This window comes from Podarcis liolepis, assembly GCF_965112155.1.
Source record: "Podarcis liolepis genome assembly, chromosome: 13".
Taxonomy (NCBI): domain Eukaryota; kingdom Metazoa; phylum Chordata; class Lepidosauria; order Squamata; family Lacertidae; genus Podarcis; species Podarcis liolepis.
The window spans coordinates 46,808,707-46,836,045 of NC_139573.1; the positions used below are offsets into that span (position 1 = coordinate 46,808,707).

General features: G+C 50.2%; 1 protein-coding gene across 8 annotated transcripts; it reads right to left on the minus strand.

Moving 5' to 3' along the window:
- Nucleotides 1–513: 513 nt before the first annotated feature.
- Nucleotides 514–26,699, minus strand: EZH1 (enhancer of zeste 1 polycomb repressive complex 2 subunit). 8 transcript variants are annotated; one of them, XR_014518721.1, is made up of 20 exons: nucleotides 26,576–26,691; nucleotides 22,317–22,437; nucleotides 21,782–21,910; nucleotides 20,358–20,477; nucleotides 18,401–18,521; nucleotides 17,706–17,879; nucleotides 17,006–17,108; nucleotides 15,707–15,870; nucleotides 14,669–14,760; nucleotides 13,157–13,334; nucleotides 11,890–12,086; nucleotides 11,681–11,772; nucleotides 9,365–9,405; nucleotides 8,818–8,943; nucleotides 8,496–8,674; nucleotides 7,286–7,381; nucleotides 6,185–6,337; nucleotides 5,897–5,977; nucleotides 4,113–4,197; nucleotides 514–4,012 (listed from the first exon to the last, which is right to left on the minus strand). XR_014518721.1 is itself a non-coding variant. In XM_083473070.1 (20 exons), the coding sequence occupies exons 1-20, from the start codon at nucleotides 26,584–26,586 to the stop codon at nucleotides 3,952–3,954; spliced, it is 2,253 nt and encodes a 750-aa protein (XP_083329196.1). In that variant the 5' UTR covers nucleotides 26,587–26,698; the 3' UTR covers nucleotides 514–3,951. The 8 variants fall into 8 exon arrangements, 6 of the variants coding, with proteins under 6 accessions (XP_083329196.1, XP_083329195.1, XP_083329198.1 ...); XR_014518722.1 differs by having other exon boundaries at nucleotides 26,605–26,678; XM_083473070.1 differs by having other exon boundaries at nucleotides 6,185–6,266; nucleotides 26,576–26,698.
- Nucleotides 26,700–27,339: the final 640 nt, after the last annotated feature.

A 27,339-nucleotide genomic window follows, 5' to 3' on the forward strand; every position in this document is an offset into this window, starting at 1 on the left:
ACCTGGTCTGAAGGCGGTTTCCATAGGAACGCATTGATTGATTTTCAATGCATTCCTATGGGAAACCGTGCTTCACAAGATGAAAAACTCGCAAGAAGAAAAAACTTGTGGAACGAATTAATTTCGTCTTGCGAGGCACCGCTGTATATGCGTTACTCAGTTACAGTGCTGTCATCTTGAAACACGCATGTACGGTCCTGTCCCTCGGTCTCCTGAAGGTGTGGGAAGTGCCGGGGTGTGTGCACTTAGACCAGATCTCTCTTATTTGGGCCCCAAACATGCCTGCTCTTCGCCCTCCTCAAGTGTTTTTGCCTGCCCTTGGCCTGTGCTAACACTGCCTGCTTGCTTGGATGGGTGGAAAGGACACCATGTTGTGCAGAGAGGTAAGTATCCCAACAACTGCTCTATCAACTTCTGCCTGCAGGCTGAACAAAGGCCCCGACCCCCCGGGTCAGACAAACGGTCACTCCAGCTTACTGTCCCCAGGCAAGCTGGAAAAGAGGCAGACTTAACTCAGCAGTCACTACAACTTTATTAAGACAAAACTCTTACAAGCCATAATATATAAAGTGCACATAAGTTGCCAGCAGCAAAGCACAGAGACACAAGCAGCCAGAGGAGTTGGGAGGAAGAGGCCAAGACAAGAGTGGCTTTGAGAGATACTGCTCTGCCCCCCACCATTTCTCCAACACAAGAGCAGTTCCATTGAACTTCCTTTTGGTGTGTGTTGTGGGGCGGGGGGTGGAAGTAAGCATACAAGTCCACAATGCTAAACCTGCTCTTGTTACCACTCTATAAATGTTCTGGGAGGGGACTGGAGGCCTCTGCCCCGGCCAACCTCTGCGCCGTGCCTCGAAAGTGTCAAGCGATACGGGCTTGCATTATAAGAGGGAACAGAATGCACTATGGATGTGAGGTCCAAACAGCTGCACAAACAATGCCTTTTTATGGGTTAAGGTACTTTTGCAACGGAGATGAGCAGATGAAGCGCCTATTACTATAGGCCCAGCCAGCCCCTAGCAAAGTATTAAAACTTGCATCACCTTAAGACAGTGGCTGGTTCAGCACTGGATAGCTCCTTTCAGAAAGGCAGCAGCTCACTTTGGCACTTTAAGCCATTGGTCAAATCAGAGAGTTGCAGATCTTCCCACTGCAGTCTGCCCCAGGAACCATATTCTCCTTAATCTAAAGTTGGGTGCAGAGGTAGCTGAGGTGGGAAAGGGCATTTGCATCTATTTCATTTAGCTACAACCCCATGGCTAATCTCACACTCCAGTTCCACCTTCCCTGCTACCAAAAATGACTTGCTGCTATGCCGATAGCAATCTGAACGCTAGCCTCCTTCATGGCTTTAGGCAGCATTTAACACAGTGTTTCCCAAACCTGGCCCTCCAGCTGTTTTGGGACTACAATTCCCATCATCCCTGACCGCTGGTCCTGATAGCTAGGGATGATGGGAGTTGTAGTCCAAAAACAGCTGGAGACCCACGCTTGGGAAATCCTGATTTAATGCATCGAGGAGTTCTTTTATTAACTTCGGCATCCAGCGCGCACGCATGTAATCTTGGAAGCAGGCTGCTGCCCCAGAATGCTCCCATCACAATTAGTCAGTTTCTTCACATTTTTACAGATAAGGGCTGCTGTGGAGGGTCCTGTATGAGCAGCAGCCAGGGAGAAGAGGAGGACTGCAAGCTGGCAGCTACTGGATCTCCTTTTCTCACAACAGAATCAATATCCGTGTTGGGAAGCAGACTAAAATGGAGTGTATGAGCGACTATGTGTGTGATAGATGTCCTTGTTTCCCCACCACCATGAGTATTCAGGTGCTGGGGAAAGATGAGCAACAGGGAAAGGGGCGCAATCACTGCTGCTTAGTTCTTTCTGTGATTAATTTCCGAGAAAGATTTGGGAAGTCTAGGCTGTCCAGCAATCGCAGCCCCCCTGCCTGGAAAGCCCTGATCCCAGATGACAGAGGGAAGGTTATAGCTATACAGGAGAAAACGCACTCTACGCATGTTTAGACACTATCCATGGTATTACTCTACATGTCAAATGTAGGCCAAGGGACAGGCAGGGAAAGGGATTTGGCCAATGAACCCTTTCAAAGAGTGTTCTACTTGGGATAAATGCGGGAGCTTCTACAATTAGGCAGCTATCTTGATCTGAAATGGCTGAAAATCCTTCAGACTAGGCCAAAATGTTGCTCTCTGCCGGTAGTAAGAAACCGCTCCCTGATGACGCAGGAGATAATTCTGCAGAATTCAAAAGCTTTGCATACTACTAATACGAAACCCAGCCGCATAGTGTAAAACGTCTTTCGCCACCTCTAAATGGACAAGGCTGTCACACGCAGCAGCTGCTATGCCAAACTTTGAGAAGAACGTCTCTCGTCTTCTGCTGGTGCCTGCAAATAACCTCAACAGCAGGAAAAGCTGGCTATTATTACTGCCGGAGCTGATGAGGATCCAGCCCTTACAGTAATTCACGCCATCGACTCAGCTTTCCACCCTCGACAGCTCACGGAGAGCCCAGCTCTCCGCGGCCTACCCTTGGTGGAGCAAATTATTCTAAAGTGCATGCTAACTTGTTTGTTTTGTACATCGATAGGCGGGGGAAAATCCTGATTTCTGAGGGAGAGGAATTTGGTCAGGAACAGACTACACATCCCATCATCCCTGGTCACGCTGGAAGGGGCAGATGGGAGTTGTAGTCCCCACACCATCCCTGAAACAGCATTTCGTAAGGTTTCATTCTAGCTGGGACATGTACCCTCAAACATCCCTTGCATGAAACCTCCTGCAGCTTCAAAGGTGCTGATTTATTTATTCATTCACTTATTTATTTTAAAAAGCTTAAAGGGGTAGAGTCTGACCAAAAACGTGAACTCGGCAAATGTGGAGTGTTGCCAGCGCTGCAGGGCCTGAGATTCTGCTGGAGGGCTTGGGAGAGGACAGATGATGAATAAGCAACTTCCTTGCTTCAGAGGAGACGGGAGAATTGCTCACGAGACTCTGGGGGAATTAATCCTGCAGGATTGCAGCCACAGAGTCATTTCTCAAAAACAGCGGGTCTTGGGCAGCGCAGCTGCAGCACCATTCTGTGCAGTCGCTTTGCCACTACCAGCAGGGACTCTTGGTTCAGCCTCGCAGGACTGAAAACAACCGGGGCTGCCTCTGGACTCTGAGAACGCTTTGTACTTCCCGTCTCCCAATATCTAACACATACTGACGGGATGGAAGAGACCCAATTATAGCCAGGGAGGAGAAGCCCCATTACGCCCTAATGCAACCAACAGAAGGGGTCAAATCACCACCATGGGAGACCGAAACCAGAGCCGATGGCGTCTGCGCCCCGTCTCCCGTGCCATGACGCCTCCTACAACCCTCTGCCCCATCTTACTGAGCCACTTTACCTGCCCCAAACACTCCTCCTCACCTTTCTGCCCATATCTCTATGTGCCCATGCTCCTTGCTTCTATCTACAGCTCCTTAGCCTATACCAATTCCTTGCTCCAATGACCTCCTGTGCTTAGCACTTCACAGCCCATCCTTCCCTGCAGGTGGGGTTCTCGCTTGTGTTGCTCTTGCCTGCAGAGAAGGGAGGAGGCAGCCAGAGGAAAATAATACTTCCTTCAGCTCAAACCAGGCTTCCCCGCAAAAGACCAACAGAGCCCACAAAGCCCGGCGTCCCAACCCCAGGCTCATTCTGCACGGGGCAGGGCTCAAACGCCATTTCAGCACCTCTGAATTTTCCTCCGGCGGCAATTGAGAAGTGCTCCCCAGCTCAGGCCTTGGAAGTCAGCATCTCACTTCTGTAGGAAGTTTGTGGGCCTCTCCTTCTCCTCCTTTCCTTCTCTGAAGAGGGACCTGGATGGAATGAAGCGCTCACAACACACACAGCAACAAGGGAAGCAGCATGGATAGGGGGCGGCGATGCTTGCTGGGAGCACGGCTAGATTATTTCGCCTTCTCTTTCTATGCCAACGTATTTGAGCGCGTCTGCCTGGCTGTACCTGCGGAGAAGAGAGAGCAACGTGGACTTTCCTCCGCAACTTCTCAGAACCTCCCAGAGCTAAAAAGCTTGCGCGCCTTCCCTGTCGCACGCACTCTCACCTGTAATCGAAAAAGAGTTCTTCACCGGCCTGGATGGCTCTCTTGGCAAAGATCCCAATGCGGTGGTCTCCGTTCACCATGACCACTGAGTCAGAGCAAGAGAGGGAGCGTGTCAGTTGCAAGGCCACATCAATGTAGGACAATCGCTCCTCCCTCCCTCCCCCACCAGCTCCTCAGGGTCCCAGCCACCCACCAACCATCCACGTACGTGGTCCCGAGTTCAAGGTACTTGCTAAGACACAGCAAAACTTGGGATGAAGGTTCCAGATGGTATCTTCACAGCCAGAATCTACTTTTGCACATAAGCATCAAACTGGCATAGAGAAGTAACTGGTTAATCCACCCCCACCCCCATTTTATTTACGAAGAGTAGAAACCCAAAAGCTTTTACTGAATGCTAGGATCTATTTCTTAAATTCATTAGACAGCCAACAGCTATCATTATCTTTCTGCCATTCTGGATTTTGCAAGAGGCACTCAGTGAAGTGAGTCTGGCTTCCAGCAGTATCTGAATTAGGGCTTTCAGACACTGAGCCTTCATCCCATCTAAGCTTCTTGTTTCTCCCCCACAGCTGCAGGATGTTACTCCCTTTTTCCCCAGAATCCCTGATAAGGCCCTTGTATCTACAGGACCGCCTCTCCTGGTATGCCCCGCGGAGGACCTTAAGGTCCATGAACAACCATAGTTTAGAGGTCCCGGGCCCTAAGGAAGTCAGACTATCCTCCACCGGGGCCTTTTCAGTGATGGCTCTGACCTGATGGAATGCTATGTCCCATGAGACTAGGGCCCTTCAGGATTTAACCTCCTTCCGTCAGGTCTGTAAGACAGAGCTATTCCGCCTGGCCTTTAATTTGAATTCAGCCTGATCTTTTATTTCCCTTCCCTCCCCCTCCCCCTCCCCTTTTATGAAGATCACCCGCTCTGAGACCCCACAGCTAATTCTCCCCTGGCCTCCTCGCTGGCTCAAGTAGGACCAATTCAGCCAGCTAGCCCTGGGGATTATCTAATACTTATTTCCCCTAAATTGATTTTTGAATGTTATTGTTATTCATGTTTTTATACTGTATTTTATGTTGCTTTTATAATTAAGTGTTTTAAATTTGTTGTTAGCCGCCCTGAGCCCGGTTTTCAAACCGGAAAGGGCGGGGTATAAATAAAAATTTATTATTATTATTATCTGTGCTCAAAACCTCCCCTTTCAGGAAAACCGATTCTACTGAAGATTTCTACTTTCAAAAACCCGCAGCCACATTTCCGGGAGTTTTGACTACAGAACTGCTTCGCTGTGGTCATCTTTATCTGACCTGATTACAGTGGTGCCTCGCAAGACGAAAAGAATCCGTTCCGCGAGTCTCTTCGTCTTGCGGTTTTTTCATCTTGCGAAGCAAGCCCATTAGCGGCTTAGCGGCTTAGTGCTATTAGCGGCTTAGCGGATCAGCTGATAAGCGGTTTCGCGGCTTAGCGGATCAGCTGATAAGCGGCTTAGCGGCTTAGGAAAAAGGGGGGGGAGGAAAAAACCCCCGCAGGAACTCGCAAGACATTTTCGTCTTGCGAAGCAAGCCCATAGGAAATTCGTTTTGCGAAGCACCTCCAAAATGGAAAACCCTTTCGTCTAGCGGGTTTTCCGTCTTGCGAGGTATTCGTCTTGCGGGGCACCACTGTATTTAAAAATGCATTCCCTACCATGTCTGCTTTATTTATTTATGGGGGTGGGGGGGGATGAGAAAGACACCAAGGGGCTATTCTGCTCCCACAGAACAGTCGCTGAGCCCACCCATCTTACCTTTGGCGTAACAGTTGGGGTTGACAGAGTGGTTTGCAAACCGGATTTTGTTGCCTTTCCGGGTGGCGTCAACAACGAAATCTGTCCGGGGAAGAAAAGCAGAGCTAAAGAGACCGCAGACACTACTGGGCCCTATTGAAAAAGCTGAACTGCCTCCCTCCAAACCAAGCAGAGGGGCTGGATATTTTGGGGGGAGGGGTTCCCCCATCGCCACCACCATGCAAATTGCTTCCCCCCATCCCCTTCCTTTACTCAGGATTGTGTCACTGATCCGACGCGGTCAGTTACCGTTATTGAGGTTGAAGAGGAAGCTGGACATGTACTTGTCATAGACCTTCCCACGTCGGTCAGCCTCATCTTGAGAGATGAGCTGAAGCAAGCAAGGAAGGAAGGACAATAGATAAAAGCCAGTGAGTGGGCAAAAGGAGACCAAGTCAGATCCTGTCAAGCAAGCAGATAGGGTTGTTACAGGGATCAACCTCCCTCAAAGAACCCCTAGATCGGGCAGACAAGAGCCCCCCCAAAGCGGAAAAAGACCAGCATACATTCCCTGCAAGAAACAGCACAGCGGGGGAGCTAATACAGTCGTACCTTGGATCCCAAACGCCTTGCGAGTCAAACGTTTTGGCTCCCAAAAGCCGCAAACCTGGAAGTGAGTGTTCCGGTTTGCGAATGTTTTTCGGAAGTCGAGCGTCTGACTTGGCTGCAGGAGCTTCCTGCGGCCAATCGGAAGCTGCGCCTTGGTTCCCAAACGTTTTGGAAGTCAAAAGGATTCCGTTTGACTTCCAAGGTACCTTTGACTGTATAGTCATGAAGGAGAAGAGAGCACCTAAGCCTAGCTCAGCCTCACTTTCCCGTAGAACGGCAAAGACCACTACCTATGCGTTACAATGTCCCCCCTCCCCTAAGAGTTTGAGAGATTAGCATCATGACTGCCTGGAAAGTTTTCCCCAACCACAGCCCACGTCAGCTGGCCACAAATGATCACAAACACAGAGGCTGTCTGCCTGGATCTTCAAGCCCCAGGTGCCATTACTTAGAAGGACTGCTGACCCAGGAAGCGCCCCCAAAATCCAATGGTAGGCAATTTCCAGCTGCCTCATCTTAGCCTTTGGGCTATGGGGGGACGGCAAAACCAAAGCTAGCCACAAAACGCTCTTTGGCGAAGGATTTGACAATTGCACAGGTTTCCCATCCAACGCCAGACCTGATCAAAGAAAGCTGCGCTTCCTCCACCAAGTCCCTTTCCCGCCTTATGAGATCATGGAGGTAGGATGCCAAGAAATCTTTGATTTGCTGCCCCACCCCCTCCACCACCAACAGAGCAAAGGAAGGCCGCGCCAGAGAGGAATTTGGAGCTCCCATGCCACATCCTGCCTCCCAACTCACCTCCCCGCAGTACTCAGAGATAAATTCATTCTTCTGCACCGCCTCCTTGATGAAGGTTCCCCACCCGGCAACATCCGATGGGGCGAGCAGCAGGTGCTAAGAGGAGGAGAGATGGAAGGTGCCTCAGCCTGCCCTGCCGGGTCCCTGGGAAAGTGGCGGCAGACCACACTGACCCAGGGACTCAGAGGGCTGGGAGGGACCAAATAGGTGCTCCAGGCCCCCTTCAACACATCCGTTATCCACTACCCACATCCGTACTGGAAGACGCCTGTCCTTCAAAGACCCCCAATCTGTTGATGCTCTAACTCAGGCTTCCTCAGGCCCTCCAGATGTTTTGGACTACGATTCCCATCATCCCTAGCTAGCAGGGACGATGGGAACTGTAGTCTCAAAACTACAGTTGAGGAAGCCTGCTCTAACACAAAGCTCCCAATCCGTTGGTGCTCTGAGCCCGGAGCAGCAATGCTCAGAGGATCCCTTTCGGAAAAGCAAGCTGCTTAGCCCTTACGGCTGTGGAAATAAGCCCAGTGATGCTTGTCGAAGCTGTGCAACTTATTTAGCATTCCCATTAAAGAATGGCATTGGGGTTGAGCATTTCTCTTCTTTGTTTTTAAGTGGTTTTACAAATTCGTTCACGCTCAAAACCGCAAATAATAAGAATTACACAAGATTCCTCCGAATCTCAACACTTCCCTCCTCCCTTCTGTGGGTTCTGTAGTTAACTTTTTCAACTGCATTATTATAAATCCTCCTGTTTTTCCATTCCTCCATCGTATCCGAAGTCTATGTAACATTACAAGAGCTATTTAAGACCTGCCAAAGAGTTGAAGTGTTTACAGTGGTCTGTTTGCTTCCGCTTGCTCCTCCCCATGGCTAGCGGAAGCAAACGAGTTACGCAAAACACATCAGTCTGTGCAATTGATGTATTTTGCATAGCTCAGTTTGCTTCCGCTAGCCATGGGGAGGAGCGAGAAATAATGAGAAATGCTTGGGGTTGAGCATTGGTCATTACTTCCCGATGGCTAGCAGAAGCAAAAGGAGTTATGCAAAATACATCAGTTGCACAGAACTCCTATGCAGGCTTTCCCCGTTCCGCCCCCACCCCTTCCACAGCAAATTCAAATATCCACATCAAATGTCCACACCAACCCACAGCATGCAATCTCGACTAACCTTCTCTCTCCTCCCCACTCTCTGAACAGAGATATACCTTCTTAAGACCCCGCTGGATGCTGCAGTTCTTGCAAGAGACCACCTTGGATTCCCAGTGCTCCGAGGCGCCGCAGGTCAGGCAGAGGTCCGGGTCACACTCTCGGACCGCCAGGTAGCACGGGCACTGCTTGGTGTTGCACTGCGTTTTGCACCGGCAGCCTGGGAAACGGTTCTGGCCTTGCGGGAGGAAAGAACAGAGACACATTTCAAAGGGACTCGCGCGCCACGAGAAAGACAGAAAACAAACCCACGTGAGGCCGAGTGCCTGCCCACTCTTCCTGGAACGCCACGCGCCAGGATTTTCAAGCCTCGCCCCTTACAGTCGGGATTGCACTGGCAAAACTTCTCGCAGAAATTCTGGGTCACGATGCACGGGCAGGAGCTGTCGCAAGGGTGGTCCGGGTGGTCGCAGGGCTGGTAGTTGTACACCTGAGTGGAGGAACTGTCTGCACAGAGAGAAAGAGGGGGAAGCTGTGAGCTGAGCCCCGTGGAAGTTTGAGGGTCTGACAGACAGGAGACCCCCAACGGACAGTGTGCCCCACATGCAGAGGGCCACGCTCAGCTTCACCTAGCGCTAGAATAGGGCTTGAACGACAAGAGGCTACGCTTTTGAGACCTTGGCAACCATAACTTCCCCGTTAAGGGCTTTTCTTTAAAGAACACGAAGGGCAATGAGGGAATACCTGCTCTGACTTGAATGGCACTGCCTTAGGAGAAGCGACAAGGGGATTCTGTTCAAGATTCAAACAGGAAAGACGACAGGCATGGCAAAACTGGGTGCCTGTTGACATTCTGGACACCCCCCCCCAAATTTCCAGTTGGGCAGAAAATTGAACCGGGGCATTGTTGGGGAAGAATGCACAGTACCTTTTTTAAGTTGGATCTTCCGACAGTGAGCAGCCCAGAGCCTTTGTTGGAGACAGGGGCAGGGGGAGAGAGGAGAGAGAAAAGAATGCCCCAGTGTGACGTTACCATATGAAAGTGCTGGAGGTGAAATAGTTAAACAGGTTACCCTATCAGAACCCAGGGGGTGGAGCCAGAGGGACTATAAAACCAGCTCTGGGAGGGGCAAAGGGTGGTGTTCGTTGGGAGTTGGGTGGTTGGTTGGAGAGGGAGTGAATTGGGCTAGAGTTGTGGGTAGGCTGAGTTAGTGTAACAAAATAGGCTGAGTCAGGAACAGTTAGGGGCTAGGCAGACAAGTACCGTATTTTTCGCCCTATAAGACGCACTTTTCCCCCTGCAAAAATGAAGGGGAAATGTGGGTGCGTCTTATGGGGCGAATGCAGGCTTTCGCTGAAGCCTGGAGAGCGAGAGCGGTAGGTGCGCACCGACCCCTCTCGCTCTCCAGGCTTCGCGGACCTCTCCTGAAGCAGCGGGAACGCTCCCGCTGCTTGGGGAGAGTTGCCATCATCCCGAAGCCTGCGCGCGCTGATCTCAGCGCGTGCAGGCTTCGCGGATCTCTCCTCAAGCAGCGGGAACGGTCCCGCTGCTTGGGGAGAGTTGCAGGCATCCCGAAGCCTGCGCGCACTGATCCCAGCGCGTGCAGGCTTAGCGGATCTCTCCTCAAGCAGCGGGAACGGTCCCGCTGCTTGGGGAGAGTTGCAGGCATCCCGAAGCCTGCGCGCGCTGATCTCAGCGCCTGCAGGCTTCGCGGATCTCTCCTCAAGCAGCGGGAACGTTCCCGCTGCTTGGGGAGAGCTGCAGGCATCCCGAAGCCTGCGCGCGCTGATCTCAGCGCGTGCAGGCTTCGCGGATCTCTCCTCAAGCAGCGGGAACGTTCCCGCTGCTTGGGGAGAGTTGCAGGCATCCCGAAGCCTGCGCGCACTGATCCCAGCGTGTGCAGGCTTAGCGGATCTCTCCTCAAGCAGCGGGAACGGTCCCGCTGCTTGGGGAGAGTTGCAGGCATCCCGAAGCCTGCGCGCGCTGATCTCAGCGCCTGCAGGCTTCGCGGATCTCTCCTCAAGCAGCGGGAACGTTCCCACTGCTTGGGGAGAGTTGCAGGCATCCCGAAGCCTGCGCGCGCTGATCTCAGCGCGTGCAGGCTTCGCGGATCTCTCCTCAAGCAGCGGGAACGTTCCCGCTGCTTGGGGAGAGATACAGGCATCCCGAAGCCTGCGCGCGCTGATCTCAGCGCCTGCAGGCTTCGCGGATCTCTCCTCAAGCAGCGGGAACGGTCCCGCTGCTTGGGGAGAGTTGCAGGCACCCCGAAGCCTGTGCGCGCTGATCTCAGCGCCTGCAGGCTTCGCGGATCTCTCCTCAAGCAGCGGGAATGTTCCTGCTGCTTGGGGAGAGTTGCCTCCATGCCGAAGCCTGCGCGTGCTGATCTCAGCGCGTGTAGGCTTCGCGGACCTCTCTGCAAGCCGTGGGAGCCAGCGCTGGGCTCCCATGGCTTGCAGAGAGCTGCCTGTTTGGGGGCTGGGGTCGGGGGAAGCTCGGGCTGCCCCAGCCCCGCGCCTGGGGGAAAATAATTTCCCCCCCTTTATTTCCCCCCCAAAAAAACTAGGTGCGTCTTATGGGACGGTGCGTCCTATAGGGCGAAAAATACGGTAAATATAGGAAAGTTGGTTTAGTGAGTGACAGCAGGTAGTGGAAGTTATAGGTCTGGATAGGCACCCAATGAATGTAATTGACTGCTACCGTTTATGAAACCACACGCTTGTTAAACTGCAATAAATAAACAAAAGTTTATGTTCCAATTTAACCCCGACTGGACTCAGTATTGTACCAGGTAGGGCCTGGGTGGTGGCAGCAGGAAATAAAAGTGGTGGCACAGGGATCAATAGACAGTGAAACGTCCAGGGACCCTGTGTGATCGCCACACCCAGTTTTAATCCTGATGACACACAAGGCTCACTAGCTTCTATCCTGATCTTCCCTGACACATCCTTCCCCGAGGAACTGGCAGCTGGGGGAACAGCAATATGGGCGGGAGGGGGCTTTCCAGCCAAACAACACTCAGAGAGGGGTGTGGGCATGAAGCAGCCACATCTTAGATCTTTGACCCCTTTCCTCAATATGTGTGGAAAAGCAGAAACAACAGCTAGGGATTCATTTGTCCCGGGCAATCCCTGCCCCGCCATAGGCTTCATCAAGGGGCAACTATATTCTGTAGCCCAATGGAACTATTTTTATGTGGGACTTCCTCATGAGCCTCCTACTGGACAGGCTGTCCTGGCCACACACCTGTGCTTCCTCTTCTTCTTCTGGGAAGGATTCAAGAGCTCATTCATGGGCAGCTTCATGATCAAGGACTCCTTTACTGCAAACTGAAAGACCTGCCAGGAGAGAAATGCAGCTCGTTCAAAGGACTCTCAACGTCAGGAACTTTGCACATGCGATGCCTGGTGGTGCTGCCGGACTGCTCTTCCCAGCCACCCAGAGGTCCACCATACCTGCTTGCAGGTCTTGGTTCCCAGGAGCCGAGAGATTGAGCAGAAGTTGTTGAAGTAAGTCCCGTGGAAGACGCGGAAGAGGGACTCCTCGGCTCCGGTCCACTCGACAGGCTCCAGCGGCATGTCAGCCACGAAGGGCTGCGAAGAGGCAGGGCTCAGCTTCGGCTTGGTTGGGGTCTGGCAACGTGAGTTTGCCTCTAGGGCAACATGAGAACAAACACAAAAGGTTGGAAGAGAACTCGCCTAAAAAAGCAAGCTGCAAAGGAGCTACTGGTCCCTTTTGCCGCGGGACAATCCTCAAAAAAAAGTAGGCTTTTATCTGATGCTTTTATCTCTAACCCCACTCCAGGCTTGGACCTGGATGCAGAAAGCAGGTTCTGGGATTAATCTCTGTTTGGAAGTACTGTATTTTTCACTCTATAAGATGCACTTTCCCCCTCCTAAAAAGAAAGGGGAAGTGTGTGTGCATCTTATGGAGCGAATGCAGGCGGGAGGCTCTGCTCAGCACTCCCTTTAAAGAGCCGCGTGGAGGGTGTGTGCGGCTCTTGGGGGCTTTTCCCCGAGGAGGAAGAAGGGCAGCCCGGCAGTCCCTTCTCCCTCCTCGGGGAAAAGCCCCGAAGAGCCGCATACACGCTCCACGCAGTTCTTTAAAGGGAGAGCGGCTCTTGGGGGAGCCTTCATCCCGCTGCCCGGGGCTATCCCATAAGCCAGGACAGCTAGCTGCACAGCGATCCCGCTAGCTGTCCTGGCTTCTGGCTTAACACGCGGCTCTTGAGGGAGGTGGGGGAAGGGACAGAGTGCATGGCTCTGTCCCTTTCCCTACCTCCCAGAAAAGCCCCCAAGAGCTCCTTTTCACGAGCTGACGGGCTGCCCTTCTCCCTCCTCGGGGAAAAGCCCCCAAGAACCGCACACACGCTCCAGGCGACTCATGAAAGGGAGCACTGAGCAGAGCCTGGGATGCATATAGGCTCTGCTCTCCCTTTAAAGAATCTTTTCCCCCTTGCATTCCCCCTCTAAAAACTAGGTGCATCTTATGGTCAGGTGCATCTTATGGAGCGAAAAATACAGTGAATTCTGGAGGAACTCTGCCTTGAAAACAGCAGGCTACGCGTCTCCTTATATCTGTTTAACCAGAAACCCCAAGAAGCACAGGAAAATCTTGCTCAGCAGGAACTGTTGGGGGCCACGATTTCTGCAACTCCTGCACACACACACACACACACACACACACCCTTCCCACAGGGCAATGAGAAGATCTGTCAAGTACCAGAGGAACTGGAGGCCCAGTCATTGCCCGTGTCTCGGTCGCTATCGCCTTCTTTCGCTTCGTTGCTCGTGGAGGCGGAAGCGCTGGAAGTGTTACTGAGTGTGAGATGCCTGCGGCGACGTCGTCCAGAGCACTTGGAACGCGGATTGTGCAGCACCGCAAACTCCTTGGCTCCCTCCTATAAGCAAATCTTCATTAGAAGAGTCCACACAGAGACATGGGGATTCCCTAGTGCTGCGTATCTCAAATGTGGTCCCCCAGCTGTTGTTGGACTACAACTCCCATCATCCCTTGCTAGAAGGACCAGGCTAGCACCTGTCTTTGAAGTTTCTGTTGTTGAAGGAGAATGGTGGGTTTCAGGTCAGTATCAGAGTGCTGGGGGTGGGGAATTTGAAATGTTCTTCCATTAGCAATTATTTGCCAGTAATGCTTCTATATTCTACACACAGAACAGACAGGTCATTCTCAAAGTAAAATAATAAAAGGATGCCAATCTGAAATAAAAAGGGCTTGCTTACTGTGATTTTTGTAAGCCACATTGTGAGCCTTTTGTAGCTAAAGAACAGAGCTTTTAAATAAAAGTAAATAAAACAAACATTCGGAAACCACCTGGAGAACTTAACACTCTCCCAAGACATTCTAGTGCTGGCCTTACAAGTTGCCATTCTTCAACAAAAGAATAAGGGAGACTCTGGCATTACTTGGAACTGATCAGGAAATTTGATCCTATTCATTCAGGTCAGAATGGAGGCAACAGTTTCATTTCCCACTTACAGGTGTTAACCAGCACAACAAACCAAGGATGACTGTGTTATCATCACTTGTTAATGCTGTGAATGGCTGCTACACTTATCTTGTATACATTCAAGGTTTACACAAAAATTCTCACAGACTATCATTTGTCTCTCTCTGTCAATGTGTGTGTGCATAAGACAGAGAGAACGAATAGTGCTAACTCTAATGAGTGGATTGCGGTCCAATAAATGTGCTAGCCTTAAAAGGTGCTAAAGAATTCCCCTCTCTTTTTTTCCCCTCCAACATAAAGGTAAGGATAAAGGGACCCCTGACCATTAGGTCCAGTCGTGGCTGACTCTGGGGTTGCAGCGCTCATCTCACTTTATTGGCCGAGGGAGCCGGCATACAGCTTCCGGGTCATGTGGCCAGCATGACTAAGCCGTTTCTGGTGAACCAGAGCAGCGCACGGAAACGCTGTTTACCTTCCTGCCGGAGTGGTACCTAGTTATCTACTTGCACTATGACGTGCTTTCGAACTGCTAGGTTGGCAGGAGCAGGGACCGAGCAATGGGAGCTCACCCCGTCACAGGGATTCAAACCGCTGACCTTCTGATCAGCAAGTCCTAGGCTCTGTGGTTTAACCCACAGCGCCACCCGCGTCCCTTTGCTCCAACATATACCACCCTAGATTCTTCACTTCTAAGTGTTCTGAACAGAATATCTTCTTCCTAAGTGTACATCTCTCTCCCACCCTAACGTAACCTCTACCCAACATACCAACCACAGGAAGCACTCTGGCCCGCAAGGCTCCATTTCAATTTTGGTTTCTCTGTTCTTCCGCTTGTAAACGTTGGGAGTAGCGTGAAAAGCTAGAAGACAGAAGTCATTTTGTCTGGGTTACAATGAGAAGCTGACGAGATCACCTGTTGCTCTGATCCTCATCAGAAGTCCACCCTCCCCCTTCCTGTGAGAGCACCCCAAATCCAGCACTAAATAATAAAAGTTACTATTACAAGTTTGAGAGAACTTGGTAATAACCCCACCCATATCCAGCACACCAGTGTTAAGTATGCAAGAGTGGGGTGGATTAGGGGGCATTTAAGAAAGAAAATCTATCCTCCCAAAGAACTTGAGGAATTGCTCGTGTCTTTCACATGCTGCTAATTAATCTTGCAATGTTTCATTATGGATGAATAATCCCAATTGAGCCTGGCTGGCTGAGGTTACCACTAGTATTGCAAGAGCTAACCCAGGGTTTCCCAAACTTGTGTCTCCAGCTGTTTTTTTGGACTACAACTCCCATCATCCCTAGCTAGTGGGACCAGTGGTCAGGGACGATGGGAACTGTAGTCCAAAAAAACCCACAAAAACAAAAAACAGATGGAGACCCAAGTTTGGGAAACGCAGAGCTAACCAATAGGAATTTTAACTGAAATGTTCACCTGCAAATGAATTATGGTTTGTAATCACGACATGTGTTTTACAGATTTTGTTAAACCACTCTGGGGTAGACCGGTGGTTGAATGGATAAGCAGGGAAGTGGGGAATTTCTCTAGGGCAACTTTTTGCAGAGGCACATTCCAAATGGTGGGTATGGATACATTTACAGAGGAGAAGTTGGATCCTGCTAGGAACCAGGCAAGACAAGATTGGCTAAGATCTTTAGGGAACGTTTCCCATGTCATAGGGAGCATCGGGGCCAGCTCAAATACTTGGATGTAACCGCTTTGGAATAGCCAATGCTTCCCCCTGAATTTGAAAGCCGGAACAGAAAAGGTTGGGGTGAGAGAGGTGGGGATTGTGTCGGAAACTTACGATGGAGGAAGCAGTCATACTTGAAGCAGCGCCTGCAGAAGAGTGTGTGGAAAGAGTGCAAGGCCTGCTCACGCTGAACAGATTTGGCACACGGTCCATCGATGTTTGGCGTGCATTGGGGAGGGAGCACATTCGGGTCAGACTCTTTTGTCAGTTCTCTGTATCTGTGGAGGGAGTGGGGTGGATAGAAGAGTCACTCGAAGGCACTCAATAAGGTGCTCCAAATGATAGGATTGCTCAGAGCCAGCTGGGTGGACGGAGAGTTTGCATCGGTGACGGACTTAAAAACACCTGCCGTTTTCTAAAATTCTTCTTCTGCCATTTCAACCCTGCCATTTCAGGGTTGCCTTGTTAAGAGGCAGATGCCGCTTTTGGTGTTACTCAAGCACAAAGCACTATGCCCAGGAATACAACCGGACACCTTCAAGAGAGCTCCAGACATCTGGGCAATCTTCATTATGCTGCAGATTCTGGGATCACAGAGTCAGAGCAGGGCAGAGCCAAGAAGACGTCTAATCCAGCTCCTTTTATGAACCACATTCATCCGCTGCCCAGTGCCCAAAGATCAGCCCACCTGGTCCAGACCTTAGCACGCAGGAAGCCAAGTCCATGGCAGGGCATAGGCCTACAGAGCATATTGCTCAAAGGTTCATTGGACAAGCAAGTGGAGTCTCACACTGCAGTGGCGGGAGGCCAGAATAAGGCAGCACACACACCAGGATCATTTCCATGTAGTAATTAAGGGGAAAACCTTGGTTTAAATTGAGCATCTCTACCTACACTGCAAAGGGACGCGGGTGGCGCTGTGGGTAAAACCTCAGTGCCTAGGACTTGCCAATCGTATGGTCGGCGGTTCGAATCCTCGCGGCGGGGTGAGCTCCCGTCTTTCGGTCCCAGCTCCTGCCCACCTAGCAGTTCGAAAGCACCCTTAAGTGCAAGTAGATAAATAGGTACCGCTTTATAGCGGGAAGGTAAACGGCGTTTCCGTGTGCTGCGCTGGTGCTGGCTCGCCAGAGCAGCTTCGTCACGCTGGCCACGTGACCCGGAAGTTTCTCCGGACGGCGCTGGCCCCCGGCCTATTAAGTGAGATGGGCGCACAACCCTAGAGTTGGACACGACTGGCCCATACGGGCAGGGGTACCTTTTACCTACACTGCAAAGCAATGGGTGACACTCACAAGTTAAGCAGTGCAAACCATGTATTCCAGTTACTGATCCTGGGAATTTATAACTCCGCCTACTCTTATAACCCATGACTAGAAATGCCAAAAGACTGTGTCAAGAATAAAAAACGGCTACCTTTCCTTCATATCCTCAGGAAAGCCGTTCTCTGGGAACATTGACGAAAGAGCAGTGAAGATCATGTCATTTGGAAAGTGCTTCTTCAGACATTTCTTGTTGCCTGCATCACAGGGAAGGAGGGAAGGGGGGTGATTTCTGAATTAAAGCACTTTATTCCCCTCCTGGAAAGAGTCTTCCAAGATAGGAGTGGCCCAGAGCAGAGTTAGAAAAAACCCTGCTCATACAATGCTCATACAAGCATTAGATAATACGCCAAGTGTAAGATAGAGGAATCCCACAATTTTATTCTACAAAGCAAACAGGTTACATGGAATTATTGTACATAGTGTGCAGGTAGCCATTCAATGCTTCCCATGCAGCAAAATACACACCTTACGGCCTTGATCTGCATGTAAGTTGAAATTTAGTTCTTACAAGAAAAGGAACTTCCGCATACGAATTGTGGAGTGTTTGCAGCAGCCCTTAACCTGCTCCTTCTCAGATCAATAGCAGCAGCCTTGCTAGTGACAAAAAATGCTAGCAAATTTAGCGAAACTTCCATAAGGTGACATCATTTCTGGGGTGATACAAGAGCTGTGAATTTTAGCAGAAATGGACTCCGATCTGTATAACAAGCAAGGCTTGTATGGTTCTGACAGCATCATGGTGTGCCGTAATAGGAGGGGGGAGGGTGATGCTGGGAGGGTAACTGGTTTACCTTCCACGGAAAGCCACTTCCTCTTCCGGGTGACAGGCAGCTCGTCCTTCGCCGCTTCCTGTTTGCCTTCCACAGCATCGTGGCCTTCCTCTTCCTCCTCAGAGTACTGATTGAGCGCATCCACCAGCTCCAGGAACACAGCATCGCTGATCAGGACGGAGGTCGAGAGCATTTCTGGATGGGAGAATTGGGCGAAAGGTGGGATGGCATATACTCAAGCGTGGAAAAGATGCAGCTTCTCTGTCATCACAACGATGATGATAATGTCGACGATGGCACACAAATTCAGTACAGTGGTACCTCTGGTTACGTCCGTTTCATGTTACGTTCTTTCAGGTTACGTCCTGCGGAGACCCAGAAGTACTGGAAAGGGTTACTTCCGGGTTTCGCCACTTGCGCATGCGCAGATGTGCAAAATGGTGCCACGCGCATGCGCAGAAGTGGCGAATCGCGACCCGCGCATGCGCAGACGCACCGCTGCGGGTTGTGCTCTTTTCATGTTGCTTACGGGCCTCTGGAACGGGTCCCGTTCGCAACCAGAGGTACCACTGTACGTGCAAGCAGAGTAGTGTCCGTAAGGGTGATAGACTCTTCCAAAAATGAAATGCTAAGAACTCAAGGAATCTCCCCTCCTGTCCACCAGCCACCACCACATGGCCTCTTACATCCCTGTTGAAAACTATTGCCCTCGTTACCTTCCTCTCCGTGGACTTTGCCGTCATAGTTGTTAATGAGCTCCTCAATGAAGGTTTCATCCTCCTCTTTCACCTCGTCCCCCATGTAGGGGATGTTGCACAAAACGGTTTCATCCTCCACCTGCAAACGGAGTAGACACAGCAGGTGGTTGTCCCTTGTCCACTCACCAGGAGAGCCTGCAAATGGCAGATTGCACGGCTACCTTAACGAGATCCCAGAGGGGTATTTGGTGGTCTCGCTGCATAGCCCCTTTCTTAGCACCAGAGAGCAGATCTTCCTTCCTCAGTGGGAGAGGGGATCCTGAATGCATTATTCCCCTCTCCCACCCTCTGATGGCAAGGCCATGCACACCTGCTAGAGATTTATCCCTTCCTGTAGAACGTGGTTTCCCAAACTCGGGTCCTCAGCTGTTTTTGGACTACAACTCCCATCATCCCTCGCTAACTGGACCAGCGGTCAGGGATGATGGGAACTGTAGTCCAGAAACAGCTGGAGACCCAAGTTTGGGAAGCACTGATGTAGGATGTGGCGCACATGGTTCTGATCCTACCCACTTGGAAGCAGCAGGGCATTTTCAGAATTTCTGCTCCCTAATTATTTGTTGGTCTCCTGGATTAAATAGTTTTGAGGTGGGGAGACAGCTAGACAAAGTACTTCCCCATACACCAGCACACACTCGACCATTGCAAGGTGCACAACTCACTCTTCTGGCTATCAGGCAAAGAGAAGAGACAGCCTTGAGAGGTGCAGCGAGATGACGAGTGGGGGGCATTTTATAACCTTACCATCTCAACCCAGATGCAAGAAGGCAACAGGGGGAAAGAATGGAGGGGGCTCAACAGCTGGAATGGAACAGCTGGAATGGATTGTTTCCTGCTGCCTCTGCACCTGGGTTTTTTGCGAAAAGTTCCTTATAATGCGGGAATCTGAAGACAGGCACCTCTGCTAGCATGCCTTATCTATCTCTTCTCGCTCGGATCCTCTCTGTAGGTGGGCAGGGAAACAGCCTCACATTGGAGGAATAATAATAATAATAATAATTTTATTATTTATATCCCGCCCTCCCCAGCCGAAGCCGGGCTCAGAGCGGCTAACAACATTAAAATGATACAACATTCTAAAATCATTTCATTATAAAATCAGTTCAAATCAAATTAATGGCAACCATTGGGCTAGAGTTCTGTGAGGATTGCCAAAGGAGGGGGTCAGACTGTGCCTTGGCCAAAGGCCTGGTGGAACAGCTCTGTCTTGCAGGCCCTGCGGAAAGATGTCACGTCCTGCAGGGCCCTAGTCTCTTGTGACAGAGCGTTCCACCAGGCCGGGGCCACAGCTGAAAAAGCCCTGGCTTTGGTTGAGGCCAGCCTAACCTCTCTGTGGCCCAGGACCTCCAATATGTTTTTATTTGAAGACCGTAAGGTCCTCCGTGGAACATACCAGGAGAGGTGGTCCCATAGGTATGAGGGTCCTAGGCTGTACAGGGCTTTAAATGTTAAAACCAGCACCTTAAACCTGATCCTGTACTCCACCGGGAGCCAGTGCAGAAGGTATAGCACCGGGTTAATGTGATCTCGCAGCGAGGACCTTGTAAGGAATCTCGCCACAGCATTCTGCACCCGCTGGAGTTTCTGGGTCAGTCTCAGTGGCAGCCCCACATAGAGCGAGTTACAATAATACAGTGGAACTCAAGCTTCTACTGGCAGACCATTAATGGGACATTATTTTTATTCTGCAAATCACGCTGGACCTCCTCAGTCCCACATGGGGCAGAGTGTGAGAGATATACCACCCCTTGCAGCACCCCCACAATATAGCCGGGCAATATGCAAAGCAGTTCCATTTCCCCAACCAGACACTAAAGCCTGAATCAGGAACATTTGCTCAAAGTAAGAAGTCCTAACGCAAAACTGTTATTTGCAGCAAGAGATTCTGTATATATGGTGGTAGCTTGTCACCTACCATGAAATTCTGCTGAAGCGGGGACCAGGAATACATGATAGGCACCAAAGCCACAGTGTTCAGAGTCCGCATGAACAAGGTCTGGGTGGTCAGACTGGGGAAAATGCTCTCGACTGTGCACTGGAGTGGTGAGAAAAGATGTTACACAGCTGACAGGTAGCAATTTATTCAGTCATCCAATGCCCAGGTAACCTTAGCTCCACTGACTCTCAATGGTTGCTCAACCCAATTGAAGGTGCAGGTTCTTAAATGCCAAGGCCCATCTCCCAGAACATTGAAAAACACCAACATACTGTACTGTAGTCATTGTGTGTGGCTCCGCTGGTGCTTCTCTTTTGACCTATAAGACCCTGCTGATGATTCCTCTGCATTCAATCAGGCAACAAATTAAGATAATTCCATTCAGATGGGAATCTAGGATGGGCTGTGATCTGGAATTGTGCTGCTGTGTTAAAATGGGCTTGATCTTGTTTGCTGTCAAGCCATAACACTGGTACAAGAGTTGGTTGTGACTACGCAGAGAACCAAACCAGGCCCCTTAAATATGGTCAGGTGCACCTATTTGTATTCCTTGGAAGGGCATCAAGACATGATTCTGGGGAGAAGCCCTCACTCAGATTAAACCTGCTCAACCCACAAGCACAGTCTCACTACCTCTGTCCTAGAAAGGCAAGTCTCTAGCAAGAAGGGACAAGAGAACAACGCAGGCTGAACAGAAATTCTTGACATCTGTTGTTTTGTTCAACCTCCTCTATTCTCTAACAGAAATCTGTACACAAAATGGAACAATGGCAAGGAATGAGGGGCACATGGCAGGAGGTAACAGCATTCTAAAAACAATATTCCTCTTTTCATCCTCTAGGTCTCAAAGAGACTGTGGTAACTTCCTTTTGCATCATCACTGGGTACAGCTGAGCAGAAGGGACTGCAACTAGCCAGCAGGAGGAACTGGAGTACAACTAAGCAGGAAAGCCTTTATACTATTGAAAGCAAACCATTCTATCCAAACCCATTTCTGCATGTTTCCCTGGTTTTGTAAAGGTTAGCATTTTTTATTGAAAGTTCAGACTGGGATTCTCCATGGGACAATACTTTGCATGAGCTGGTCTATGCCACGCTACTTAAGCTTTTCAAAAGCGCTTCTCCAATTCATTATGAATAAATTGTGAACCTGAGATGTGGAACCTGTGGCCCTCCAGATGTTGGTCAGCTCCTGTCAGCACTGCCAATGGTCAGGGTTGATGAGGATTGGAAGCCAACATCTGGAAGGTCACAAACCCTGCTTTATAATATGGCATTGCAGAACACAAAAAAGCAGAGATACCTTGGTGTGTGGATACAAATCCTAGGGGAGGAGGCACAGAGGGTCACAACATGGCAGACTGGCACATCCACAAAACCCAACAGCTGCCTCCTCAGCATACCTGTTTGAGAAAAGGATTCCCTCCAACCAGCTTCATTGATTGAATAGGTTGAACTCTAAGCTTCTTCCAGTCTTCATTCAGAATGTTTATCTTCTCCTGAACCTTTGCGTAGTTAGACACAAACAGCGCCTAGAGAAAAAGAAGATGAATGATTGCCAACCTCGCCCTTAAGAAGTTTCCAAATCCTTTTGCCACTGGGGAAGAAGGTGCTCCATGGAGACTGCTTGAACTTAGCTAGCAGGAAGTTGCTGTTAAGCCTGCATCCCTGATAAAGGAACAAATAACGATCTTATGCAGGTTGGCAGAATTTCAAATCCACACAATTTTTATGCTGGTTCAGCGGAGAGCAATCTCTCCCACATAACAGCCTGTAATGACACCTGCTTGCCTTCAGTCTCAAATATGTCACCATATCTTTTCTATCAACCGGGAGACCTCCTTGCTCTCTCACACATTAATAAGTGAGTTCTGGTTTTCCTTAGTTAATAATTTTAAGATTTTAAAAAAGGCAGTCATTCCCCTCATGGCTCTTTACCTTGGCTCCCATGTTTGCTTGCAGTCTCTTGAGCTGCCTAAGGCGCATATATTCTGACTTCACCTTCCTTTTCCAGTAATGGATGCATTTGGACGTTGGTACGTCTGGAATCTCCATTTTCCTGGGGGGAAGACAAGAAGGAGCATATGAGCTACGTGAACAGTAAATGGAACCAGAGTTGTTGTTGTTGCTAATATTATCGGCAACAAATCTCTTTCTCAAGAAAAGCTGCATCCCTCTGTTCTGTATCATTCATGCAAATTGATATATTTACTTGTTCTACATAGCTATTAGTCCCGGCAAAGTAGGAAACCTATGGCAAAGGAAGCGGGAAATTCCGATCTGCTGATATTCCACTCGGAATTACCTCTGGTTCTTGTTATTTCACTAGGCATTGCTCCTACTTTGTGGCTTCTCTTCACACCTCTCCCTTTATAATAAAAGCTTGCATTCTCAAGTTGCTGAACTGCACCCATTAACAGCTTTTGTTTGGTGCAGATGCAAAGCTCTAATCACAAGGTGGATGGGCCCTTAGAAATTCAATTAATACAGCACCATCACTACCAACACTTCTGCAATAACTTAAGAACTGCAATGGCTGAAGTATGTGGGGATTTCAGGATGCAATCAAAAGGATATAATTAGAGTTTTGAAGGCAACGAGTGCTTGTGATTAACAACTAGTTGAAGAGGGTGGCATGACTCCTTCTCATACAGCTGAACTATGAATTGGGGAGGCAAGGACTCCAGACCCTCAAAGAATGCAGAAGCCACAGCAGAGAGCAAGCAGAAACTGCTATAGATCTAGACATAGTTCTCTACTACAGTGAAGAGCCAACCACGATCTCTTTTTCTTTTTTTCTTTCACTAGGAAGAACAGGGAAAATGCAAAAGACCCTTTCATCTCTCCTCATTCAACAGAACGGAGGAAACCTTGTAGAGCAGCTTTCTCCAACAGTGCTGGCTGGGGCTGGTCCAAAACACCTAGAGGGCACCACATTTGGGAAGGCTGTTGTACGCATACCTGGGCGTTTTCAGGTGCTTCCATCAGCACCATTTACGTCAGAAAGCACAGAAGCCTGCCTAGATCAAAACTTGAACAAGAGTCGAAAATAAAGGGGTGGAGGAAGAAGCAAAGAAGCTTCGCCTATTGCCCACAAATTCCTCACACAGCAGCCAGGAAACACACCACAGAAAAACAAAAAAATCTGAGCTTTCCACGCCCATTTCTTTTTCCACACATGCCTCTGCCGAAGAAGGCCAGGAAGCGGGGGAGAGAAGGCTGAAAAGCGCAAAGCTTTGGAAGCATTCACAGGCATGGGAGATGGAAAGGGCCCTCTCTCCCCACAACGGCCAGCCCCAATGAAACCCTGTCACCTTATGGAAAGATGTCCTGAAAACCCCCCACCTCATTTTTGACCCCCTTATGGGAAGATGTACCTGACACCCCCAGCCCAACCCCCACCCCTTCTTGCACCCCCTTATGGGAAGATGTCCCTGACACCCCTTCCTCCTTTTTGCACCCCCTTATGGGAAAATGTCCCTGACACCCCCAGCCCAACACCCACCCCTTCTTGCACCCCCTTATGGGAAGATGTCCCTGACACCCCTCAACCCTTTTTGCACCCCCTTATGGGAAAATGTCCCTGACACCCCTTCCTCCTTTTTGCACCCCCTTATAGGAAAATGTCCCTGACACCCCCACCCCTTCTTGCACCCCCTTATGGGAAGATGTCCCTGACACCCCTTCCTCCTTTTTGCACCCCCTTATGGGAAGATGTCCCTGACACCCCTTCCTCCTTTTTGCACCCCCTAATGGGAAAATGTCCCTGACACCCCTTCCTCCTTTTTGCACCCCCTAATGGGAAAATGACCCTGACACCCCTTCCTCCTTTTTGCACCCCCTAATGGTAAGATGACCCTGACACCCCTTCCTCCTTTTTGCACCCCCTAATGGGAAAATGTCCCTGACACCCCTTCCTTCTTTTTGCACCCCCTTATGGGAAAATGTCCCTGACACCCCTTCCTCCTTTTTGCACCCCCTTATGGGAAAATGTCCCTGACACCCCTTCCTCCTTTTTGCACCCCCTTATGGGAAGATGTCCCTGACACCCCGTCCTCCTTTTTGCACCCCCTTATGGGAAGATGTCCCTGACACCCCTTCCTCCATTTTGCACCCCCTAATGGGAAAATTTCCCTGACACCCCTTCCTCCATTTTGCACCCCCAATGGGAAAATTTCCCTGACACCCCTTCCTCCATTTTGCACCCCCTAATGGGAAAATGTCCCTGACACCCCTTCCTCCTTTTTGCACCCCCTTATGGGAAAATGTCCCTGACACCCCTTCCTCCTTTTTGCACCCCCTTATGGGAAAATGTCCCTGACACCCCTTTCTCCTTTTTGCACCCCCTTATGGGAAGATGTCTCTGACACCCCGTCCTCCTTTTTGCACCCCCTTATGGGAAGATGTCCCTGACACCCCTTCCTCCATTTTGCACCCCCTAATGGGAAAATTTCCCTGACACCCCTTCCTCCATTTTGCACCCCCAATGGGAAAATTTCCCTGACACCCCTTCCTCCATTTTGCACCCCCTAATGGGAAAATGTCCCTGACACCCCTTCCTCCTTTTTGCACCCCCTTATGGGAAAATGTCCCTGACACCCCTTTCTCCTTTTTGCACCCCCTTATGGGAAAATGTCCCTGACACCCCTTCCTCCTTTTTGCACCCCCTTATGGGAAGATGTCCCTGACACCCCGTCCTCCTTTTTGCACCCCCTTATGGGAAGATGTCCCTGACACCCCTTCCTCCATTTTGCACCCCCTAATGGGAAAATTTCCCTGACACCCCTTCCTCCATTTTGCACCCCCAATGGGAAAATTTCCCTGACACCCCTTCCTCCATTTTGCACCCCCTAATGGGAAAATGTCCCTGACACCCCTTCCTCCTTTTTGCACCCCCTTATGGGAAAATGTCCCTGACACCCCTTTCTCCTTTTTGCACCCCCTTATGGGAAAATGTCCCTGACACCCCCACCCCTTTTTGCACCCCCTAATGGGAAAATGTCCCTGACACCCCTTCCTCCTTTTTGCACCCCCAATGGGAAAATGTCCCTGACACCCCTTCCTCCTTTTTGCACCCCCTTATGGGAAAATGTCCCTGACACCCCTTCCTCCTTTTTGCACCCCCTAATGGGAAAATGTCCCTGACACCCCTCAACCCTTTTTGCACCCCCTTATGGGAAGATGTCCCTGACACCCCTTCCTCCTTTTTGCACCCCCTAATGGGAAAATGTCCCTGACACCCCTTCCTCCATTTTGCACCCCCTAATGGGAAAATGTCCCTGACACCCCTTCCTCCTTTTTGCACCCCCAATGGGAAAATGTCCCTGACACCCCTTCCTCCTTTTTGCACCCCCTTATGGGAAAATGTCCCTGACACCCCTTCCTCCATTTTGCACCCCCTAATGGGAAGATGTCCCTGACACCCCTTCCTCCTTTTTGCACCCCTTAATGGGAAAACGTCCCTGACACCCCTCAACCCTTTTTGCACCTCCTTATGGGAAGAATTCCCTGACACCCCCACCCCTTTTTGACCCCCTTATGGGAAGATGTCCCTGACACCCCTTCCTCCATTCTGCACCCCCTAATGGGAAAATGTCCCTGACACCCCTTCCTCCTTTTTGCACCCCCTAATGGGAAAATTTCCCTGACACCCCTTCCTCCTTTTTGCACCCCCTAATGTGAAAATGTCCCTGACACCCCTCAACCCTTTTTGCACCCCCTTATGGGAAAATGTCCCTGACACCCCTTCCTCCATTCTGCACCCCCTAATGGGAAAATGTCCCTGACACCCCTACCTCCTTTTTGCACCCCCTAATGGGAAAATTTCCCTGACACCCCTTCCTCCTTTTTGCACCCCCTAATGTGAAAATGTCCCTGACACCCCCACCCCTTTTTGACCCCCTTATGGGAAAATGTCCCTGACACCCCCAGCCCAACCCCCACCCCTTCATGAACCCCCTCCCCGCCACAAACACATATTTTCAGGGGGGTCCCTCTCCCCTCCGCCTCCTCCTACCCCGGAAAACCGTTTCCCCACACCCTTCCCCGCCATTTCTGAGGAAGGGGCTCCCCATGGCACCCCAAATTGCCAATGCTTCCCCCCTCCCTCAAAGGTCCTTACTGCATAGGCGTGGCGGACCCCCCTTTTATTCCTCAACCCACCCCAGAGCCCCCCCCGAGGCCCCCCCGTCACTCACTCCACAGACATCGCACTCAGGTGACCTACAGAGACCACAGAAGCAAACACCCCCCTCCTCCTCCGCCTTCCGATGCGCGCATGCGCGGGGAATCGCGTCACCGCTTCCTCCTCTCCGGCTCCCCGACGCGGCCCTCTTCCCGCAAAGCCACGCCCCCTTTGCCGCAGAGACCCATAGACTCTCAAGGGTAGAGGTGGCGCGTCGGGGGCGGATTCCGGGATCCGTAGTCGTTTCCTCTCCTGCGGTGAATTAAGTGGACATTGGCAATGGGGGGGGGGGCGATACGTCTGTCTGTCTGTCTGTTTTCAAAAGTTTTTAGCGGGGCTGAGTCTGGGTAGCAGGTATGCCCCCTCCCCCCCCAGTAAAAAAAACAGAGCAGCGAAGTAAGACATTTTTTAATGTGTGTATAATTTTTATTAATTATATTTATTAAATATTTATTAAATATTAAATATTATTCCGTTTTACGATTTAAAACATTCATTTACACAGCCTTAAAATGTCAATGACTTCCCTTCTTCCCTTTCCACGGTTCAATTTGCATATCATAAATCCTTGCATATTTTACATAAACTGTACCATTCAGTATTCCATTATTACACCCATCAAAACTTGTTTACGCTGTTGAATTTATCTGAATCCTGCCCATGTTTTCAAATATACACCCCCCATATATTCATTAAACGTTTTCCAATCTTCTCTAAACGCGTGTTCTTGTTCTCTTATTCTATATGTTAGGTATTATGTACTGAAGTTCTCACTCT

Coding starts and splice junctions, on each gene's coding strand:
- EZH1 (XM_083473068.1), bottom strand. CDS start 26,657: ATGCGCGCATCGGAAGGCGGAGGAGGAGGGGGGTGTTTGCTTCTGTGG. Junction 21,911..22,316: donor AAGCAAACATGGGAGCCAAG/GTAAAGAGCCAT, acceptor CTTTTTCTCTAG/GCGCTGTTTGTGTCTAACTA. Junction 8,944..9,364: donor GAAGATCCAACTTAAAAAAG/GTACTGTGCATT, acceptor CTCTCTGTGCAG/ACAGTTCCTCCACTCAGGTG.